Source organism: Candida dubliniensis, chromosome 2, assembly GCF_000026945.1.
Source record: "Candida dubliniensis CD36 chromosome 2, complete sequence".
Taxonomy (NCBI): domain Eukaryota; kingdom Fungi; phylum Ascomycota; class Pichiomycetes; order Serinales; family Debaryomycetaceae; genus Candida; species Candida dubliniensis.
Genome location: NC_012861.1, coordinates 179,542 through 196,191, shown reverse-complemented (window position 1 = coordinate 196,191; position 16,650 = coordinate 179,542). Strand labels below are relative to the sequence as shown.

The window sequence follows — 16,650 nt, the reverse complement described above, 5'->3', positions numbered from 1 at the left end:
TGCTTACTTCACTCTGTTCGTAATTTCTCGCAGTTATGACAAATATAAAAGCCATTGTCAAAACCAATGATACAACAAAAAATGTGGTGGTTTCCAGGGTCTTTGTGGCTTTTACAAGATAATATTACAGATTTATGTATATTAAATTATTATTAGTAGTAAATCGACAGAAAGAGAGTGGACGTTACTAAAATATAAGTCTTCTGATACCTTCAATGTCCCATTCTTCCTTTATAGGATTCCATTTGCATCCTAATAATCTACGACCAGTTACCGGACATCTTCCACCTTTGTTAATATCGATAACAATATTCTCTTTTTGTTCTTCCTTTTCATGTCCAATATTCTCATCTTCACTTTCATCTTCAGAGTAAATGTCTTCGTCTTCTTCTTCCTGTCTGGTTTGCACTTTCTTCGATACAATTATATGTGATTTTTCCAAATAATTATAAATACACTTATAGTCAAAAACGTATCCAGTTTCAATTATTGCTGGATTTGTCAACTCTTTTTTACACAATGGACATACTTTACCTGACTTATACTGTTTTTTCTTTTGTTGTTTCACTTCTGTTTCGGTGTTTTTCTTATCTTCGTTTTTCTTATAAGATCTAAGGGCTAAAGTTAATGAAGATGGTGGTGGCAAAGTAAAATCCAAAACATTACCAAGATTTTTGGAAAGTTTCGATGAAAAATCTGAATTATTCCACCATTCAAGGAATTTCAATGTGAAAATAGCTACTGGGAAAAACGTTCCTAACACAAATTTGATTACCTTCCAAGAAGGTTTGGTAATGTTATTACTCAACAATCTTAAAATATATTCAATTGCTGTTGGTGGATGTATTCTATTTGGTCTTTTGGAATCACTTAATGGTTGTTTAGGTTCATTCTTGGAATAATCATATTGGTTTAAACGGGAGAAATTGATTCTAAACAAATACGTCAATAAGGTCGGTGACTTCGAAGACCCACTCAAGTATAACAATGTGGTAATAAAATTTGCTGCACGATAGGCACTTTGTAAATATGGATATATCTCAACAAATTTACGCTTTATTTTTATCTTCACATTTTCTTCTGTTGTTAAAGTATCACTGGTATTCAATTGATTGGTAATATATTTGGTGTACCATACTTCGTAGCAATAATTTAGTTTTTCAGAAACAAATGATACCCCAGTAACTTCGAATAATGAAACTAACTTTTGTAATTTAGATAATTTTCTTCTTTCCTCAATCATCGAAGGTACTAATTGAGTCAAACGACTAGAATTATAATCCCCCTGTGAAAGAGGGGTTTGACTAACTCTTTTCAAACCATAAAAATTCTCAGTAAATGTTCCTTGCCAATAGGTTAAAAAATACCATTCAATAAAACTTCGTAATAATAAATTGAGTTCATCAAAATTGTTGTTCACTTGTAACAAGTACCGAGGATATTTACTGGCATAATGAACCAAAATGTACCGTAATGACGGTGATAATAATGACTCTAGTTGATTTGCCGATATTAGTTCAAATAATGTTGGTCTTTCAGAATCTAACTGAGACGCATCTAAGGATGAATAATATTCCATTGTGCTGTCACTAACCTAATGAATATTTATATAAAGAGTGGTAATGGTTTTTGCCAAAGAAGATCTTTTTTTTTTTTCTCTCTTGTCTTTTTAATGCCCCTCCAATTCAAATTGAATGTGGAGACGAGAGGCAAGGCGTGTCTGATGACTGAATGGTGTATGACAGACAAATCTCAAGTGATATTGACGAGTTGTTAACCAAAAAAGTTCCTATATAAAACAATTGCTGAAACAGATTCTTATTTATCTTTAAATTACCAGAAATCAGAAAATCAACATTATTGATTATTGTTTAACAAATTGCCATGAAATTTCACACTTGTTGAGGTTGTATTGAGACAACAGAGTGAAAAAAAAAAAATGTGTGACTGACATTAACTGTGCAACATCACCAATACAGACAATATATCAATGCAAAGCTTAAAACTGATAATTGAAAGTGGTAAAATTAAGGCTGCAAAACTAAGAGAATTTGACTTGGTGTTTGCTAACATAGATTCATATGTTGAAGTCCCTTTTATTCCAAATTCACTGACATACAAGAACATGCCTATTGTGGTTGCAAAAGATGGCACTCAGTATAAATATAAAGAAGCCAAAGAATATGTGGATAAAACTGAAGCATCTGTTATAATATCATCAAGTCCATGTATCACTTCTGACAAGTGGCTTCTTTCTGACGCTGATATTGGAGAGGTCAATGGCACTTTGCCAACTACCCAACTGGATTCGATCTTGACGTCACAATCTAATTTTGATTCTGAAGGTTTTACCAATGTAAAAGAATACGAAAATGTCAATATATAACAAGCTCTAACTACAAAACAAATTATAAAACTCTAAAAGCGAAAAATAGCAGCTGCAATAACAACAACTTTTAAAACAATGTTTTTGGTGGTTCCATTTGGCACAAGTTATAATCAAATTTGAAACCATATTTGACAAATATCTCCCAAAAGCTCAAATCAAATACTTGGTAATCACCAAATTCAATATTGGATTGTTGTCCCATGTCTTCACCACGGGAAATTAGTTTTACCCGTTTGAACCAAAAGTAATAGTTATTAGATCTAGACTTGGATTTCAGTCCATTAATATCTATTAAATTTACTGGAGTTGTTGATAAATTACTACCATCTTCGGTTTGGTTCTTATAAGGCTTCCAACCCAATTCAAATAAATACGACTCGGCAATCAAGTTTTCTGCTGGAGTCACACCATAATAAAATCCATAAAATAATACAAAAGTCAATTCAGCAATAATTGGCAAGTTATCAGCATTATTCTGTAAAGTTAAAGTTTTTATCTCATCTACTAATTTCTGAAACCCAAAATTTGCTCTCACTTGATTCCAATAACTTTGGAACTTGACTAATGGAGTTGGATGCTTAAAATTGGTGCTTGTATATTGCGAATAATATGACGGCTGAACAATCTCAGGTAAATATGGCTTGTGTAATGGTAACGCAAATTGATTGAATTCAGCTGCATCAACTAATACTTTGAAGTTATCGTTGTTTCTTTTCGATGCAAACGATATCACTAGATCTTGGATACCTGGTGGAACTCTAACCAAGTTCATATCTGAGAACAACCCTAATTCAGTTTTTGTTAAATTTGAATTCTTGATAACTTGCTTGCACTTTTCAAGATTTATATTATCAGTGAGTGAAGGAGTTAAACTTTGGGTGGTAGAAAGAATCTTCAGTTCTAGCAGTGTCTGCTGTTGTTGTTGCTGTTGTTTTTCGTAACCTGCTGTTTCATCATATTGGTCCTTAGATATTGTTTTGTGTACATTAGATCCGTTGGATTCTGATTCTGCCAACTCTGGTTTTTCCTGAACTTCAGGGATTGCTACTGCTGCCGCTGTTGACCACTTAAGACTACCAACTGGCTTGGAAGGAGCAGTTGCTGGTCTCAAAGTCTTTACAATTGCTGGCGAGGTTAATTCAGGACTTTGTCGAGGAGCTGGCGCATGTGTCGATGAGGTGGAAGTAGTTGTAGTTGCAGCAGTATTTGAATGTGTGCTCAGTTGCAGTATATTGGTGTGAGCTTTCAGAAGTTTCAGGCGCAAAGACGTGGGAGATCCAGATTCAACAGACGATTCTTTGATATGACCATTTGCTTTCGTTAAAATTGGAGACGGTGATGTTCGTTGTGTTGAAACAGAAGTGTTTTTAGCTGTAGTAGCAGTAGTCACACTATCATGGTTTGATCCATTCGCCGTTGAAGCTTTCTCGGAGTAGGAATGATCGTGGTGGTCTTCGTGAATTTCAGAATAGTCTTCCTCCACAGCTGCAATTTGATTGAAAATGTCATCGTACAACTCTGTTTCCCTAGTGAATTCATAATCACCATTGGACTCTAAATATTTATCCAAATCATCCTTCAACAACCATATTAAGTTGAACTCAGTGACTATACCACTTTTCAATTTTTTGAGTAATTTCTTGAGCTTTTTTTGGTGAAACTTATTATTCCCTATCGTCAGCTGGATCTTTTCCTTCTTGGCCTCTATCGTGGCCAAATTATTCTTACGTAACTTCTTGGCTGCCAACTTTTCGTATTCATGGTCCAACTTGTGTGTTTGTTCTCTCAAATGTAGTATAGAATCTTTGAAAAAATGAATAGCGTTGACTGCATCCTCTGGTAAATCACTATATTCATCTTCCTCGTCTTCATCACTGCCACTAAACAACCCATCATCATCGTCATCAGAGTCGTCGTCATCGTCATCTTCATCGCCATTCGTAGTATCCATAAATGCCATCATGATAGACTGATTAGAAAATGTTTTCAATTTGCTTTGTTTTTCTACTAGTTTATACGTTTCCATAGAATCCTCAATTAGACTTTTATTTTCGGCTAGTTTAGACTCATACGATGTTCCAACGGGACCTAGGGTATGCACAGTATCATTCTGTAGCCAATGTTTGATTTGTTCTCGAAATTTTTGCAATTTCTTGATTTCTTTCTTTAGATCATTGGCCAATTTCTCTTTTTCTCTTTGATTATCTGAATCATCCTCAGTATTTTGTATGCTTTCATATCGTTCATAATGATAATCAAAGTCTTGTAGTCCTTCTTGGATTTTCTTAAAAATAATGTCAATTTCCCTAAGATGAAGTTAGTATTTTTGTGCTTTCTTCGAAAGACACTATGTAAGAAAAAAATATCACTCCCCTGAACAAAAATGCTTAATGGGCTTCTTTTTTCAATAGTATCTTTGTCTTTTAATAATACTCTTAACATACTTTTGTAGCTTTCGATTTGACATTCTATTTTTTTTTGGAAAAATTTCAAATGGCTGTTAAAGTAATAGAGTTTGTTAATTTAAAGTAAAAAGATCGTTGAAATTTTTCTCGAAGTAATTGTTAGAGGAAGTCAGGTTTCCTGACAGAGAGAAAAATTTTTCTAATTCATTCCAATCAAAAACTACTTTGGTAGTTCCAGTTTTTTCAGGTCCTTTTTTTTTTTTTTTTTTTCTCTCTCTCCCGTTGTACTTGGTCCATTCATAGGTTCTTGTATGGGGAGATACCTTACTGAAGGTTCATCTTTCTACATTTACGTTTTATACGTTTCTTTGTTTATTTTATTTTTTGTTTTCCTAGAGAACTAAATATTGGAATGCTTATATACGTTTTTACAATTCATCGTGATCGAATTCATCATCTGAATCATCGTCACCGAATTTAGCATCTCCAGCGCCACCAGCTCCACCAGCTCCACCGTATAATTTTGCTGTGATTGGATTAGCAACGTCGATTAATTTTTGCTTTTGTTCTTCAAATTCTTCAGCAGTAGCAGTATCAAAGTTATCTTCAATAAATTCTAATGTTTCTTTGATAGCATCATCCAAGGTTTCCTTGTCATCATCATCCAATTTAGATCCTAAACCGGTTTCAGAAGTATCACTCAATTGACCTCTCAATACATGGGCATAGTTTTCTAATGAGTTTCTAGCTTCAATCTTTTCTTTCAACTCTTGATCTTGTTGAGCGTATTTCTCAGCTTCTTCAACCATTCTATCAATTTCTTCCTTGGATAATCTACCCTTTTCGTTAGTGATAGTAATAGATTCGGATTTACCCGTTCCCTTATCTGCAGCTTCAACTTTCAAGATACCATTGGCATCCAATGAGAAAGTGACTTCAATTTGTGGGACACCTCTTGGGGCTGGTGGAATACCAGTCAATTCGAATTTCCCTAATCTGTTGTTGTCTTTGGCCATGGTTCTTTCACCTTCGTATACTTGGATCAAGACGGTTGGTTGGTTATCAGCTGCAGTTGAGAAGATCTGAGACTTCTTGGTTGGAATGGCAGTGTTTCTCTTGATCAAAGTGGTCATGACACCACCAGAAGTTTCAATACCCAAAGTTAATGGGTTAACATCTAACAACACAATATCATCAACACCTTCTTCACCACTTAAAACACCTGCTTGAACAGCAGCACCATAAGCAACAGCTTCATCTGGGTTGATACCCTTTGAAGCCTTTTTGCCATCAAAGAACCCTTCCAATAATTCTTGAACTTTTGGAATTCTGGTGGAACCACCAACCAAAACAATATCATCAATGTCTGATTTTTTAACACCACCATCCTTCAACACTTGTTCAACTGGTTTCAAAGTCTTTCTGAAAGCAGCAATGTTCAATTCTTCAAACTTGGCTCTTGAAAGAGTTTCAGAAAAGTCAATACCATCAACAAAGGAGTCAATTTCGACTCTAGTACTCATCTGAGAAGACAAAGTTCTTTTGGCCTTTTCAGCTTCTCTCTTCAATTTGGAGATGGCTTTAGCATTGGCAGTGATATCAATACCGTGTTTCTTCTTGAATTGTTTGGCCAAATATCTGACAATCTTGAAATCAAAATCTTCACCACCCAAGTGAGTATCACCAGCAGTAGCTAAAACTTCGAAAACACCACCTTCAATAGACAATAAAGAAACATCAAAGGTACCACCACCCAAATCGTAAACAATAATTTGTTTTTCCTTGTCACCTTTGTCTAATCCATAGGCAATAGCAGCAGCAGTAGGTTCATTGACAATTCTCAAAACGTTCAAACCAGCAATAGTACCAGCATCTTTAGTAGCTTGTCTTTGAGCATCGTTGAAATAAGCTGGAACAGTGACAACTGCGTGAGTGACTTTTTTACCAAGGTAATCTTCAGCAATACTCTTCATTTTGCCCAAAACCATAGAAGAGATTTCTTCTGGGGAGAATGTCTTTTCTTCACCTTGGTATTCAACTTTAACAACTGGTTTGTTGCCCTTGTTTTCGATTTTGTAAGGCAAATGTTTAAGTTCCTTTTGCACAGTGTCATCGTTATATTTCAAACCAATTAATCTTTTGATATCAAAAACAGTGTTGTTGACATTGGAGGAAGCTTGATTCTTGGCAGCGTCCCCAACCAATCTTTCGTCGCCGTTGAACGACACGTATGATGGAGTGATTCTATTACCTTGATCGTTGGCCAAGATTTCGACCTTACCGTTTTTCATAACACCAACACAGGAGTACGTGGTCCCCAAATCTATACCAATGACTGTACCATAGTTATCTGTCGAGGATTCATCATCGCTCACAGCAGCAACGGCAAATGCGTGCTTCGGTGAAACCAAAAATGGTATAAGTATAACTAACGCCACATATAATAAACCAATACGTGGTAACCAAGAAGATTGATGTGATCTCATTATATTGAAATGACTCTATAATCTAATTGATCTAAAGGATCTTGTAAATTTATCAAGGAGTAATACAAGAGAATGCTTGATAAAAAAAAAAAAAGGAGAATAAGAACCAAAAAAAAAAAAAAAAGAGAATGTCTTGTGGTGTATATTTATAAATCAACGTGAATGAATTTTTCAACACTGTGTCAACATCTGTGAAAAATCTGTGTGCACTGCATATAGATCACTCATATTACGTAGAATATACTAGAAATAGTTAAAAATCTATGAAGATTTTGAAAGCTAACGTGCTTACGTGGCAACTTTGAGATTTTTTTTTTTTTTTGGTCCTTTTTTATTTCTTTCTAATAAAAATGTCGTTTGTATGACTTTTGATTTATATGCCATTCATTCATTCATGTCAATATGTCGTTATCACGTGAAGTGTCGCAGAGTTGTATATTTTTCCACCATTTTCTTATTTTTTAATTATCATCAATTGTCACTCCATTCCCAACCTTAAGAAAATGTAATTTGGTGATTTTGATTAAAAGAAACGAAAGAGAATATCAAAAAGTGTAATAAGGTAATAGTTATTAGGTTGGATTGTTAGTTCTAATCAACTAGCACCGCATATCTTTGTGATTGCTTTATCAATTATTACTAATTTTGCGCAAGAGAAGTTTTTATTTGACCATTATGTTCATAAACTCTCCCCGAGTAAAGACATACTAACTAGTAAGATTGATATCTCTCAAATTCTGCATAATCTGTAATTTTTTTTTTTTTTGAGTTGTTTTTGATGATGTCAAAGTAATTTCGACATGATTATGTGAGTGACTGAAATTTTCATCGCAATCTTAATCAAACTAACAAAAACTATACTTCATTTGGAGGTGAATTTGCCCCAGTTGAGTAAAATTTGCTTTCTTAAGAAAACGAGAAGAAATTATATTGTGTGTGTGAGAGTCGAAGACAAACAATTAAGTGAGTGAGTGAGTGAGAGGGGGAAAGGTAAAAAAAAAAAAAGTTGCCCACAACTGGAATTGTGATACCGGTCTTAATCACATATCTTCTACACGTTAATCAACATCTTTACCAATGTCTAGTTCTCAACAACAATTCATATCCGATGAATTGTCACAGTTACAGAAAGAAATAGTTTCCAAAAACCCACAGGATGTGTTACAGTTTTGCGCCAACTATTTTAACACCAAGTTACAAGCTCAAAGAAGTGAGTTATGGTCGCAACAAGCTAAAGCAGAAGCTGCTGGTATCAATTTATTCCCAGTAGTTGATCATGTGAATGTTAATTCTAGTGGTGTGAGTATTGTGAATGATAGACAACCAAGCTTTAAATCACCATTTGGTGTTAATGATCCACATCTGAATCATGACGAAGATCCACATGCCAAAGATACAAAACCAGACTCTTCTGCAATTGCTGGGGGCATTTTCAAGTCAAATTTTGATGTTAAAAAGAGTTCTTCTAATCCTCCTGCCAAGGAAGTGGACCCAGATGACCCATCAAAACCATCACCATCAAACCAGCCAATACAACAGTTGCCATCGTCATCAACAACAACAACCTCATCATCAAAGATTCCGGTTGCTTTTAATGCTAATAGAAGAACATCAGTGTCTGCTGAAGCCTTGAACCCAGCAAAGTTGAAATTAGATAGCTGGAAACCTCCAGTTAATAATTTAAGTATTACCGAAGAAGAAACATTAGCCAACAATTTAAAGAACAATTTTCTTTTCAAGCAATTGGACGCAAACTCAAAGAAAACTGTGATTGCTGCTTTACAGCAAAAGTCATTCACTAAGGATACAGTAATCATCAAGCAAGGTGATGAAGGGGACTTTTTTTATATTATTGAAACTGGTACAGTTGACTTTTATGTTAATGGTGCTAAAGTGAGCTCCAGCAGCGAAGGGTCATCCTTTGGGGAATTGGCATTGATGTATAATTCACCTAGAGCCGCTACAGCAGTTGCAGCCACTGATGTTGTATGCTGGGCCTTGGATCGTTTGACATTCCGTCGAATCCTCTTGGAAGGTACTTTCAACAAGAGATTGATGTACGAGGATTTCTTAAAAGATATCGAGGTTTTGAAATCTCTTTCAGATCATGCCCGCTCAAAATTGGCAGATGCATTGAGCACAGAAATGTATCACGAGGGTGATAAAATAGTCACTGAAGGTGAACAAGGAGAAAACTTTTACTTAATAGAAAGTGGAAACTGTCAAGTTTACAATGAAAAGTTGGGCAATATCAAACAATTAACCAAAGGTGATTATTTTGGTGAACTTGCATTAATAAAAGATTTACCACGACAAGCTACTGTGGAAGCATTGGACAATGTAATTGTTGCCACATTAGGTAAGTCCGGGTTCCAAAGATTATTGGGTCCTGTTGTGGAGGTATTGAAAGAACAAGACCCTACAAAGAGTCAAGACCCAACTGCTGGTCATTAAGGTGTACAGTAAGTAGTTGTTTATTATCTTATATTGTTTTATGTTAGTATATTCTATCTTTTTTTAAGTGAACGGTGCAAAGCTCATCTATGTATGTGGTCAGTTTATACGAGATGGCAGCGTGAACGAGCTTTCATGGTCAAACAAAAACAGTCAAAAAAAAAAAAAACTAGTACTTTTCAGAACATTGGTTTTCTTTACCTTCACATCAACCAAACACAATGTTAGGATATTTTGAATCAATTCTCCCATATACCAATGGTGGTAAACTTCCATATTGGCTTTTGTTTATTTCTGTGGTATCAATTTTCAATTCTGTTCAAACGTATCAAAACATCAATTTGACTAAAAGAGTATACGAAAGAAATCCCAATCAAGTATCTCCATTATCAGCAAGAACTTTTGGGACTTGGACATTGATTACTTCAATAGTGAGATTTTACGGTGCTTATTATTTACAAAATAAACAAGTTTATGAATTGACTCAATTCACATTTGCTATTGCTGCATGGCATTTTTTGAGTGAATGGTTGTATTTTGGAACTTGTAAATTGGGTAAAGGATTAAGTGGTCCATTGATTGTCAGTTCAGTTAGTTTGGTTTGGATGTATTTGCAAAAGGATTTTTACGTCAATTGAAGGAATAGTTATGACCAACAGTAATACGTGAGCTTTAAGGAAAATTATGATATACCATTCCGTTTAACGTGACACATCCTATTCAGGATTATTAGATTTTTTTTGCCATTTTTTTCTAAATGTATATAGAGATGTATATTTTCTGTGTGACTTATGATAAATAAAGTATTAATTATGATTCTAGATAAAACCAAGAAGTTGATGTCGTAGCACTTTGTACTTTTTTTTTTGAAGAGAAATTTGTACCAATTTTATAACAAAATTTGACAAAAGTTGATATGCTAATTCTTTCAAAAAAATACCTCTCCCTCTTAGTCACTACTTTAAAACTGTATAATTAGATCAATTACACTTTAAATAAGATTGGTCAGAGCTCTCAAATTATAATTAAAGTCCAATTTTCTTGATTTACAAAAATGGTTAATTAAAAAATAATATTTGGTTTATGAATGTAAAAAAATTACACTCACATCAAATGGCACTATGGCCGAGTTGGTCTAAGGCGGTAGACTCAAGAATTAACAAAAATTCTTCTTCTGTTCTAACAGGGGTTTTCTACTATCGTAAGATGCAGGAGTTCGAATCTCCTTGGTGTCATTATTTTTTTTTTTTTTTTGGCTTAAATCAACTCTTTCATACTTTTATGAACACCTCTTCTTTTTTTTTTTTTGATCTTACTTTATAATTAATTGCAATATTTCTATTTCAGTGTATTTAATGGACTATAAAAACAAACATAAGAGACTAGCGACGTTTTCCTCTTCTAGTCAATTCTGGTAGTTTGAATGGCACTTTTAATGTGGCAATCTTATAGGTACCCACAGCACTCTTAGGAATACCAAGAGCTTCAGCTTCACCAACAGTTGCGCTTTTGATAATAGCACCCAAAGCTCTAAACAAGCCCACCAATCTTGTATTTTTCAACTTCAAATCTTTTGAAAGTGGTACCAATTCAACCGTAAAGTTATTTATATGTAAAAGCAATATGAACAAATATGTCAATAATTTATCTTCGTGATATGGATCAATAGTAAATGATTTATCCTTTGATTTACCAAATTTAGTGGCACGAGAAATAGCAAATCGGTCCAAAATACCATCAACCAAAATTTCAGAAGGAATGTTTTGTAATCTGGTCATAAGACTCTGTTTATCTTTGACTCTTCTATTCTCATAAACACCCAATAAAAGAGATGCATAATAAAGCATTTGTAACTTCTCTGTATTTTTTTGCAGAATCAAAATTGGCAATTGTTTGGTAATGAATTCTGATTTAGTGAATGGTAATTTTTCCAATGGGTTTTCTGTAGTAAGAATCGAACTAACACGAAGATACTGCCAATCTTTTTCAGGAATGATTTTTTCTAGTGGGTAAATATCTTCAACATTTGTGGCATCAACGTTTGCAAAAGGTGCTGGTCTATCAACGCCATCTTCTTGAGTTGGCAAATCACGAGTGCTTTCTTTAACTGTATCAACAATATCCATTTCAATGTCTTGCAACTTTTCAGAATCAATTCTGTTCTTTTCCAAATTGGTAATAGCAGATTTGGCTTTTTTAGTACCAAAGGCTTCACCTAATGCATTACGTTGTGTTACATTTCTTACACCAGCACTCTTGATTTTTGGACCTTTATAAACTCTATTTTTCTTTGCAGTAACCTTGGTCGAAATATATGGGGTTTTGTATAATTCAACAGATTTGCAGTTTGGATCAAAAACAGCAACAACATATTCATTATCATTATTAGACGTACCATTGTACTCTAAGGTATCGGTTTCTCCATGTAAAACATAGTCATCTCTCTTCTTATGTTTATACAAATCAAATTCTACCTCCGGAGATACTGCTAAACCATTAAAAAAGGAACCCACAGTGGCTACTGGCTTCTCTGTCACAGAGTTAACTTTGATATTGGAAGACATGACACTGAACAGATATATATAATACTGATCGGGATGAGTTGAAATAGTATTTTTTTTTTTTTCCTCAAGAAATTTTTTTTTTTCAAGGTGCATCGTAGCTTTTCTTGCACTAACTAAGTTCATCTAGTCTGCTTTTCTTTAGATGATATACACCTTATAAAATCATAATTTACATGGCAATTTTGTAATGATATCATACTATGATGTATTGGGAATCACACCAGAAGCAAGTATCCCGGAACTCAAACAAGCATACAAGCTGAAATTATTAACCTCACATCCTGATAAGATTGATAACTCAACTGCACAAGTTGATATACCACTAATTAAACAAGCATTCGCCACGTTAATTGACCCAACATCTAGGGAAAAATATGATCAGCAGCTCATCGAGTCATCAAAATTGAATGGATTTAACATAAATGGGAGTGGATTGGATATTTATAGTCTTGATGATTTTGAGTTTGATAATGATGAATGGACAAAATCATGCCCCAGATGCACTGCTCACAATAGCATCTGCCTCACAGAGACAGATTTAGAAAAGGGAACACCAGATAAAGATGGAGGGTTTGATATCATAGTGCAGTGCAATAGCTGCAGTCTTTGGATTCAAGTGAAATATTACGAGGAGTGAATAACTTTAAATATCTGAATCACTAAGGCAAGTTTCCCATTCTGAACTATTCATGGGGAAACTAGAATAGTCACAATCAGAAATATCATGATTCCTCCCAAAGCGCTTAAACCACGATAGCCATTCTTTGATTGAGAACCCTTTTGCTGGTTTGTTATAGAATCCACTGGTTGATTCACAATCGTCTTCACTAATGAAATTGGAATAAACTTTAGGGACTTCGGCAGTGATTAGAATGAAAAATAAAAAGTATACCACGTTCATTCTGGAAAGTTTATGGTTCCGGAATTTAACAATGTTGCAAGAAATGATATTTTCTGTTTATCCACCTTTTTTTTTTTTTGTGTTTTCGTCTTTTATTAGATCTGACTATACAAACAAATCTATAACAAGAATAATGTTAATAGTGCATTAACTAAATAGTCTAACTACTTGATGTTTTCCAATTCCCTTGTCCAATTATCTAATTCACTTATTATATCTTCTAGTATGGCAACTTTATTTTCAATTTGTAGGAGCTCCTGAGTATAACCTGTGAATTCGGAATCTATGGCAAAGTTAGTACAAACCGTACAAGACCAAATCACTAAACAGTAATACATACTCAAAATCTGCAAATGTTTGGCATTTGCTTCAATCTCGTTCATGTTTTTCTCTAGTTTTATATAATTCAACGATTGATTAGTGTTCAAGTTTTCCAACAAATTCAAATCAATTGTTGAAATGTTTGTATCAGATTCAACCAATTTTGACGTTATTTTCAAGGCATTATTAATCAATTTAGGGGTTTCCTTTGACATCTTTCACTAGTCAGATGGCTGTAACAATAATCATAAGCATATAGTATGAAATTTTTTTTTTGTCTTACTGTTTAACTGTTTTGTTTGTTCGTTCTGAAATGAATATGTTTTATATATTTACAAGATAGACACTACCAACATAAATTATTTATCAAACTTCATCTTCCACTGTATTGTTTATACATTGGATCAGTGTGATATGCCTGGACATTTGCCCATTTCTTTGTGGGTTTGGCATTAAGTTTTTCGACATAATCCACTGGTTCTGGTTTATCAATCAAGTGAGTCAAACTCACTCTAACTTTAGATTCCGGTGTAATAATTTCGTACAACCCGGGTAATTTATCAGCAGCTTTTCTCAATGCATCTCTAGCCACCTTGTCATGTATTGGTCCATCGATTTCGAACAAAACTTTACCTGTTGGCATTCTAGTTGCCCAGTGGTCAAACGCACCTTTACCTTTACCCATTCTTGTTTGGTTACCCTTGATGCACACAGCCAAGTCACACACAAATCTTGTATATAATTTCGATTTGGTGGGTCTTAATTCTCTTCTTAAAACTTTATCAGCTGCCTGAAGTTGATTAGCATGCATTCTGATACCTTGGGATTTTAATCTCAATCCTATTTTGCCAAATTCTAATGAATTTCCTTTAATTGAACCACCAGTTCTAACTGACACCCTTCCCTTTTGGGCCTTTTCCACTTCTTTAAATCTAGGAGCATATTCATGCTTGAATCTTCTAAAAGACCCAAATATGCTATTAAACACTGTGGTCGATTTGAATTGGTTGAACATGTCTTGTTTCACGATAAAAGCGGATTACTCTATTCAACAGAAAAATTTTCCTTTTTCTTTTGTGTGTTTGAGCTGGAACGCCAATAACAAGGAGTCGTGTAAAAATATCTACACTTTTTGTCGCAAATATTTGAAGGTCTTGTCTTTCAATAGAATAGATCTCTCTGTTACAGTACAACCACCAGAATCTACGAAATGTAATTTGAATAATACTAGTTTTTAATTATTATTATTATTACTATTATTATTTTTTTAAACAATTTTTTTCAAAACATACAAAATTCAAAAACATCATTAACTATATATTATTATTAATATTGTCAAAAAAAAAAAAGATAATGATAGTGTATTTTTCTTATACTTTTCAATTTTATTTTCTGAACTATGGGTATTCTTTAAATGCCAGCAAATAAAATGAAAACTAGTACAGCGTTAATTGATGAAGACTTGATTAAACTTGTTCTTCATCTCCGTGAATATCACCAGTATAGCCCTTTGCATGAACCATCTCTTCGTCAGAAGGTGGAATCCAACCAGCTGATTTCCATGGGACAACTTTGGTTGAGTACAATTCATCAATTTCTTCCAAGGTAAGACCTTTAGTCTCGTAAACCATAAAGTAGACAAAGAAAATGGAGAAAACTAAACATCCCATAAAGACGAAACCGTAGTAGAAGTGAATTGATTCGGTGATGAAGGAGGTGAAGAAGGAAATCAAGAAACCCCATAACCAGTTACATGCGTTAGCAAAACCCATAGCCTTACTTCTGACTTTCAATGGATAAAGCTCGGAAATAATGGAGTAAACACCACCAGCCCATGTGGAAGCAAAGAAGAACACATAAAGTGCGGTAATGAAAATCATAGCGTTACCATCTGGTTTTCTACTTGGACCACCAGGTTGATCAATATAAAGATGTTGAGTACCAATCAACGAGTAGATTAAGAAACAAATAGCCATGGCAACAGAACCAGTCAACAAACAAAGTCTTCTACCCAATCTTTCAATAGCATAGATACCAACAAAAGTAGAAGCAAAGTTAATAACACCAATAATGATAGAAGTTTGGAAAGAATCATTTAAACCAACAGATTTAAAAATGGTGGTACTGTAATAGAAAAAGTAGTTATCACCAGTCAATTGTTGCAATGATTGCAACATACCTCCAACAATGACTCTTTCAAGGATTCTTGGTTTACCAGTGATTAAAGCACCCCAAGATGCCTTACCAGCTAATCTTTCTCTTTCAACACCGGCTTGAATTAATTGAAGTTCACGGTGTAATGCTGGGTCTTCTGGAGAGACTTTGTTAGTTTTGGCAAGTGAAATCTTAGCATCATCAATTTTATCTTGACCAACAAGGTAACGTGGAGATTCTGGCATTCTGACCATACCACCAAGCAAACACAAAGCCCAAGCAAAACATAAACCTAATGGGACTCTCCATTGTCTGGAGTCGGAGTATTTCTTAGTACCGTAACTGGTACAGTAACCCAAAAAGATACCTAAAGTAATCATCAATTGGAAACAATAAACTAATGTACCTCGTAAATGTTTTGGAGAAACCTCTGAGATAAACAATGGACACAAAACCGATAACATACCAACGGCAAGACCAGTGATAATTCTACCAATCATGACTTGGTACCAAGCATGTTGAGAAGCAATTTGAACAATAATACCAACAATATAAATGATCATAGCAGACATGATACCAATTCTTCTACCGTACATATCACCGATTTTGGATAAGAATAATGCACCGATAGCACAACCTACATTGAATAAACCGATCAATAAACCAGTTCTAACATTAGAAAAGTAAAGACTACCATCAGCTCTAGTACCACCGAATCTTGTTAAAAAGTCAGACATATTAATAAAACCAGAAATGGTACCAGTATCAAAACCGAAAACAAAACCACCAAAGGCAATAAGGAAACACAATATACTGATACCAATATATTCCTTCAATGGTTTGTCTTCCAAAGTAGGTATATGCTCATTGTTCTCGTTTTGTTCGTTTTGTTCGTTTTGTTCGTTTTGTTCGTTCTTTGGAATTTCTTCCTTTTCTTCCAAATCACGGTTTTCTGTTGAATTATCTAATGACATTT

The 16,650-nt window shown here is 34.3% G+C and overlaps 11 protein-coding genes across 11 annotated transcripts; 4 read left to right on the top strand and 7 right to left on the bottom strand. All coding sequences in view use genetic code 12, as the record gives it.

The window, feature by feature from the left end:
- Positions 1–187: 187 nt before the first annotated feature.
- On the bottom strand, positions 188–1,579 carry CD36_16040 (peroxin 12, putative; the record flags this gene model as incomplete). Its single annotated transcript, XM_002418039.1, has 1 exon — positions 188–1,579. The coding sequence occupies one exon, from the start codon at positions 1,577–1,579 to the stop codon at positions 188–190; it is 1,392 nt and encodes a 463-aa protein (XP_002418084.1).
- Positions 1,580–1,990: 411 nt separating this feature from the next.
- CD36_16030 (conserved hypothetical protein) lies at positions 1,991–2,386 on the top strand (the record flags this gene model as incomplete). Its single annotated transcript, XM_002418038.1, has 1 exon — positions 1,991–2,386. One exon carries the CDS (start codon positions 1,991–1,993, stop codon positions 2,384–2,386), a length of 396 nt encoding a protein of 131 aa, XP_002418083.1.
- Positions 2,387–2,456: 70 nt separating this feature from the next.
- On the bottom strand, positions 2,457–4,856 carry CaNOT31 (mRNA deadenylase and CCR4-NOT complex subunit Not3p, putative; the record flags this gene model as incomplete). The annotated part of the gene is made up of 2 exons (XM_002418037.1): positions 2,457–4,695; positions 4,834–4,856. The coding sequence occupies 2 exons, from the start codon at positions 4,854–4,856 to the stop codon at positions 2,457–2,459; spliced, it is 2,262 nt and encodes a 753-aa protein (XP_002418082.1).
- Positions 4,857–5,222: 366 nt separating this feature from the next.
- Positions 5,223–7,280, bottom strand: CaKAR2 (hypothetical protein KAR2, putative; the record flags this gene model as incomplete). The annotated part of the gene is made up of 1 exon (XM_002418036.1): positions 5,223–7,280. The coding sequence occupies one exon, from the start codon at positions 7,278–7,280 to the stop codon at positions 5,223–5,225; it is 2,058 nt and encodes a 685-aa protein (XP_002418081.1).
- A 1,077-nt stretch (positions 7,281–8,357) lies between these two features.
- Positions 8,358–9,734, top strand: CaPKAR (PKA regulatory subunit; the record flags this gene model as incomplete). Its single annotated transcript, XM_002418035.1, has 1 exon — positions 8,358–9,734. The coding sequence occupies one exon, from the start codon at positions 8,358–8,360 to the stop codon at positions 9,732–9,734; it is 1,377 nt and encodes a 458-aa protein (XP_002418080.1).
- Positions 9,735–9,955: 221 nt separating this feature from the next.
- Positions 9,956–10,372, top strand: CD36_15990 (ergosterol biosynthetic protein 28, putative; the record flags this gene model as incomplete). Its single annotated transcript, XM_002418034.1, has 1 exon — positions 9,956–10,372. The coding sequence occupies one exon, from the start codon at positions 9,956–9,958 to the stop codon at positions 10,370–10,372; it is 417 nt and encodes a 138-aa protein (XP_002418079.1).
- A 744-nt stretch (positions 10,373–11,116) lies between these two features.
- Positions 11,117–12,298, bottom strand: CD36_15980 (DNA-Directed RNA Polymerase I, 49 kDa polypeptide, putative; the record flags this gene model as incomplete). The annotated part of the gene is made up of 1 exon (XM_002418033.1): positions 11,117–12,298. The coding sequence occupies one exon, from the start codon at positions 12,296–12,298 to the stop codon at positions 11,117–11,119; it is 1,182 nt and encodes a 393-aa protein (XP_002418078.1).
- A 187-nt stretch (positions 12,299–12,485) lies between these two features.
- On the top strand, positions 12,486–12,935 carry CD36_15970 (diphthamide biosynthesis protein 4, putative; the record flags this gene model as incomplete). Its single annotated transcript, XM_002418032.1, has 1 exon — positions 12,486–12,935. The coding sequence occupies one exon, from the start codon at positions 12,486–12,488 to the stop codon at positions 12,933–12,935; it is 450 nt and encodes a 149-aa protein (XP_002418077.1).
- Positions 12,936–13,363: 428 nt separating this feature from the next.
- CD36_15960 (conserved hypothetical protein) lies at positions 13,364–13,735 on the bottom strand (the record flags this gene model as incomplete). The annotated part of the gene is made up of 2 exons (XM_002418031.1): positions 13,364–13,482; positions 13,540–13,735. 2 exons carry the CDS (start codon positions 13,733–13,735, stop codon positions 13,364–13,366), a joined length of 315 nt encoding a protein of 104 aa, XP_002418076.1.
- Positions 13,736–13,893: 158 nt separating this feature from the next.
- Positions 13,894–14,535, bottom strand: CD36_15950 (mitochondrial 54S ribosomal protein YmL47; the record flags this gene model as incomplete). The annotated part of the gene is made up of 1 exon (XM_002418030.1): positions 13,894–14,535. The coding sequence occupies one exon, from the start codon at positions 14,533–14,535 to the stop codon at positions 13,894–13,896; it is 642 nt and encodes a 213-aa protein (XP_002418075.1).
- A 451-nt stretch (positions 14,536–14,986) lies between these two features.
- HGT6 (hexose transporter, putative) lies at positions 14,987–16,648 on the bottom strand (the record flags this gene model as incomplete). The annotated part of the gene is made up of 1 exon (XM_002418029.1): positions 14,987–16,648. One exon carries the CDS (start codon positions 16,646–16,648, stop codon positions 14,987–14,989), a length of 1,662 nt encoding a protein of 553 aa, XP_002418074.1.
- Between the last annotated feature and the right edge of the window lie 2 nt (positions 16,649–16,650).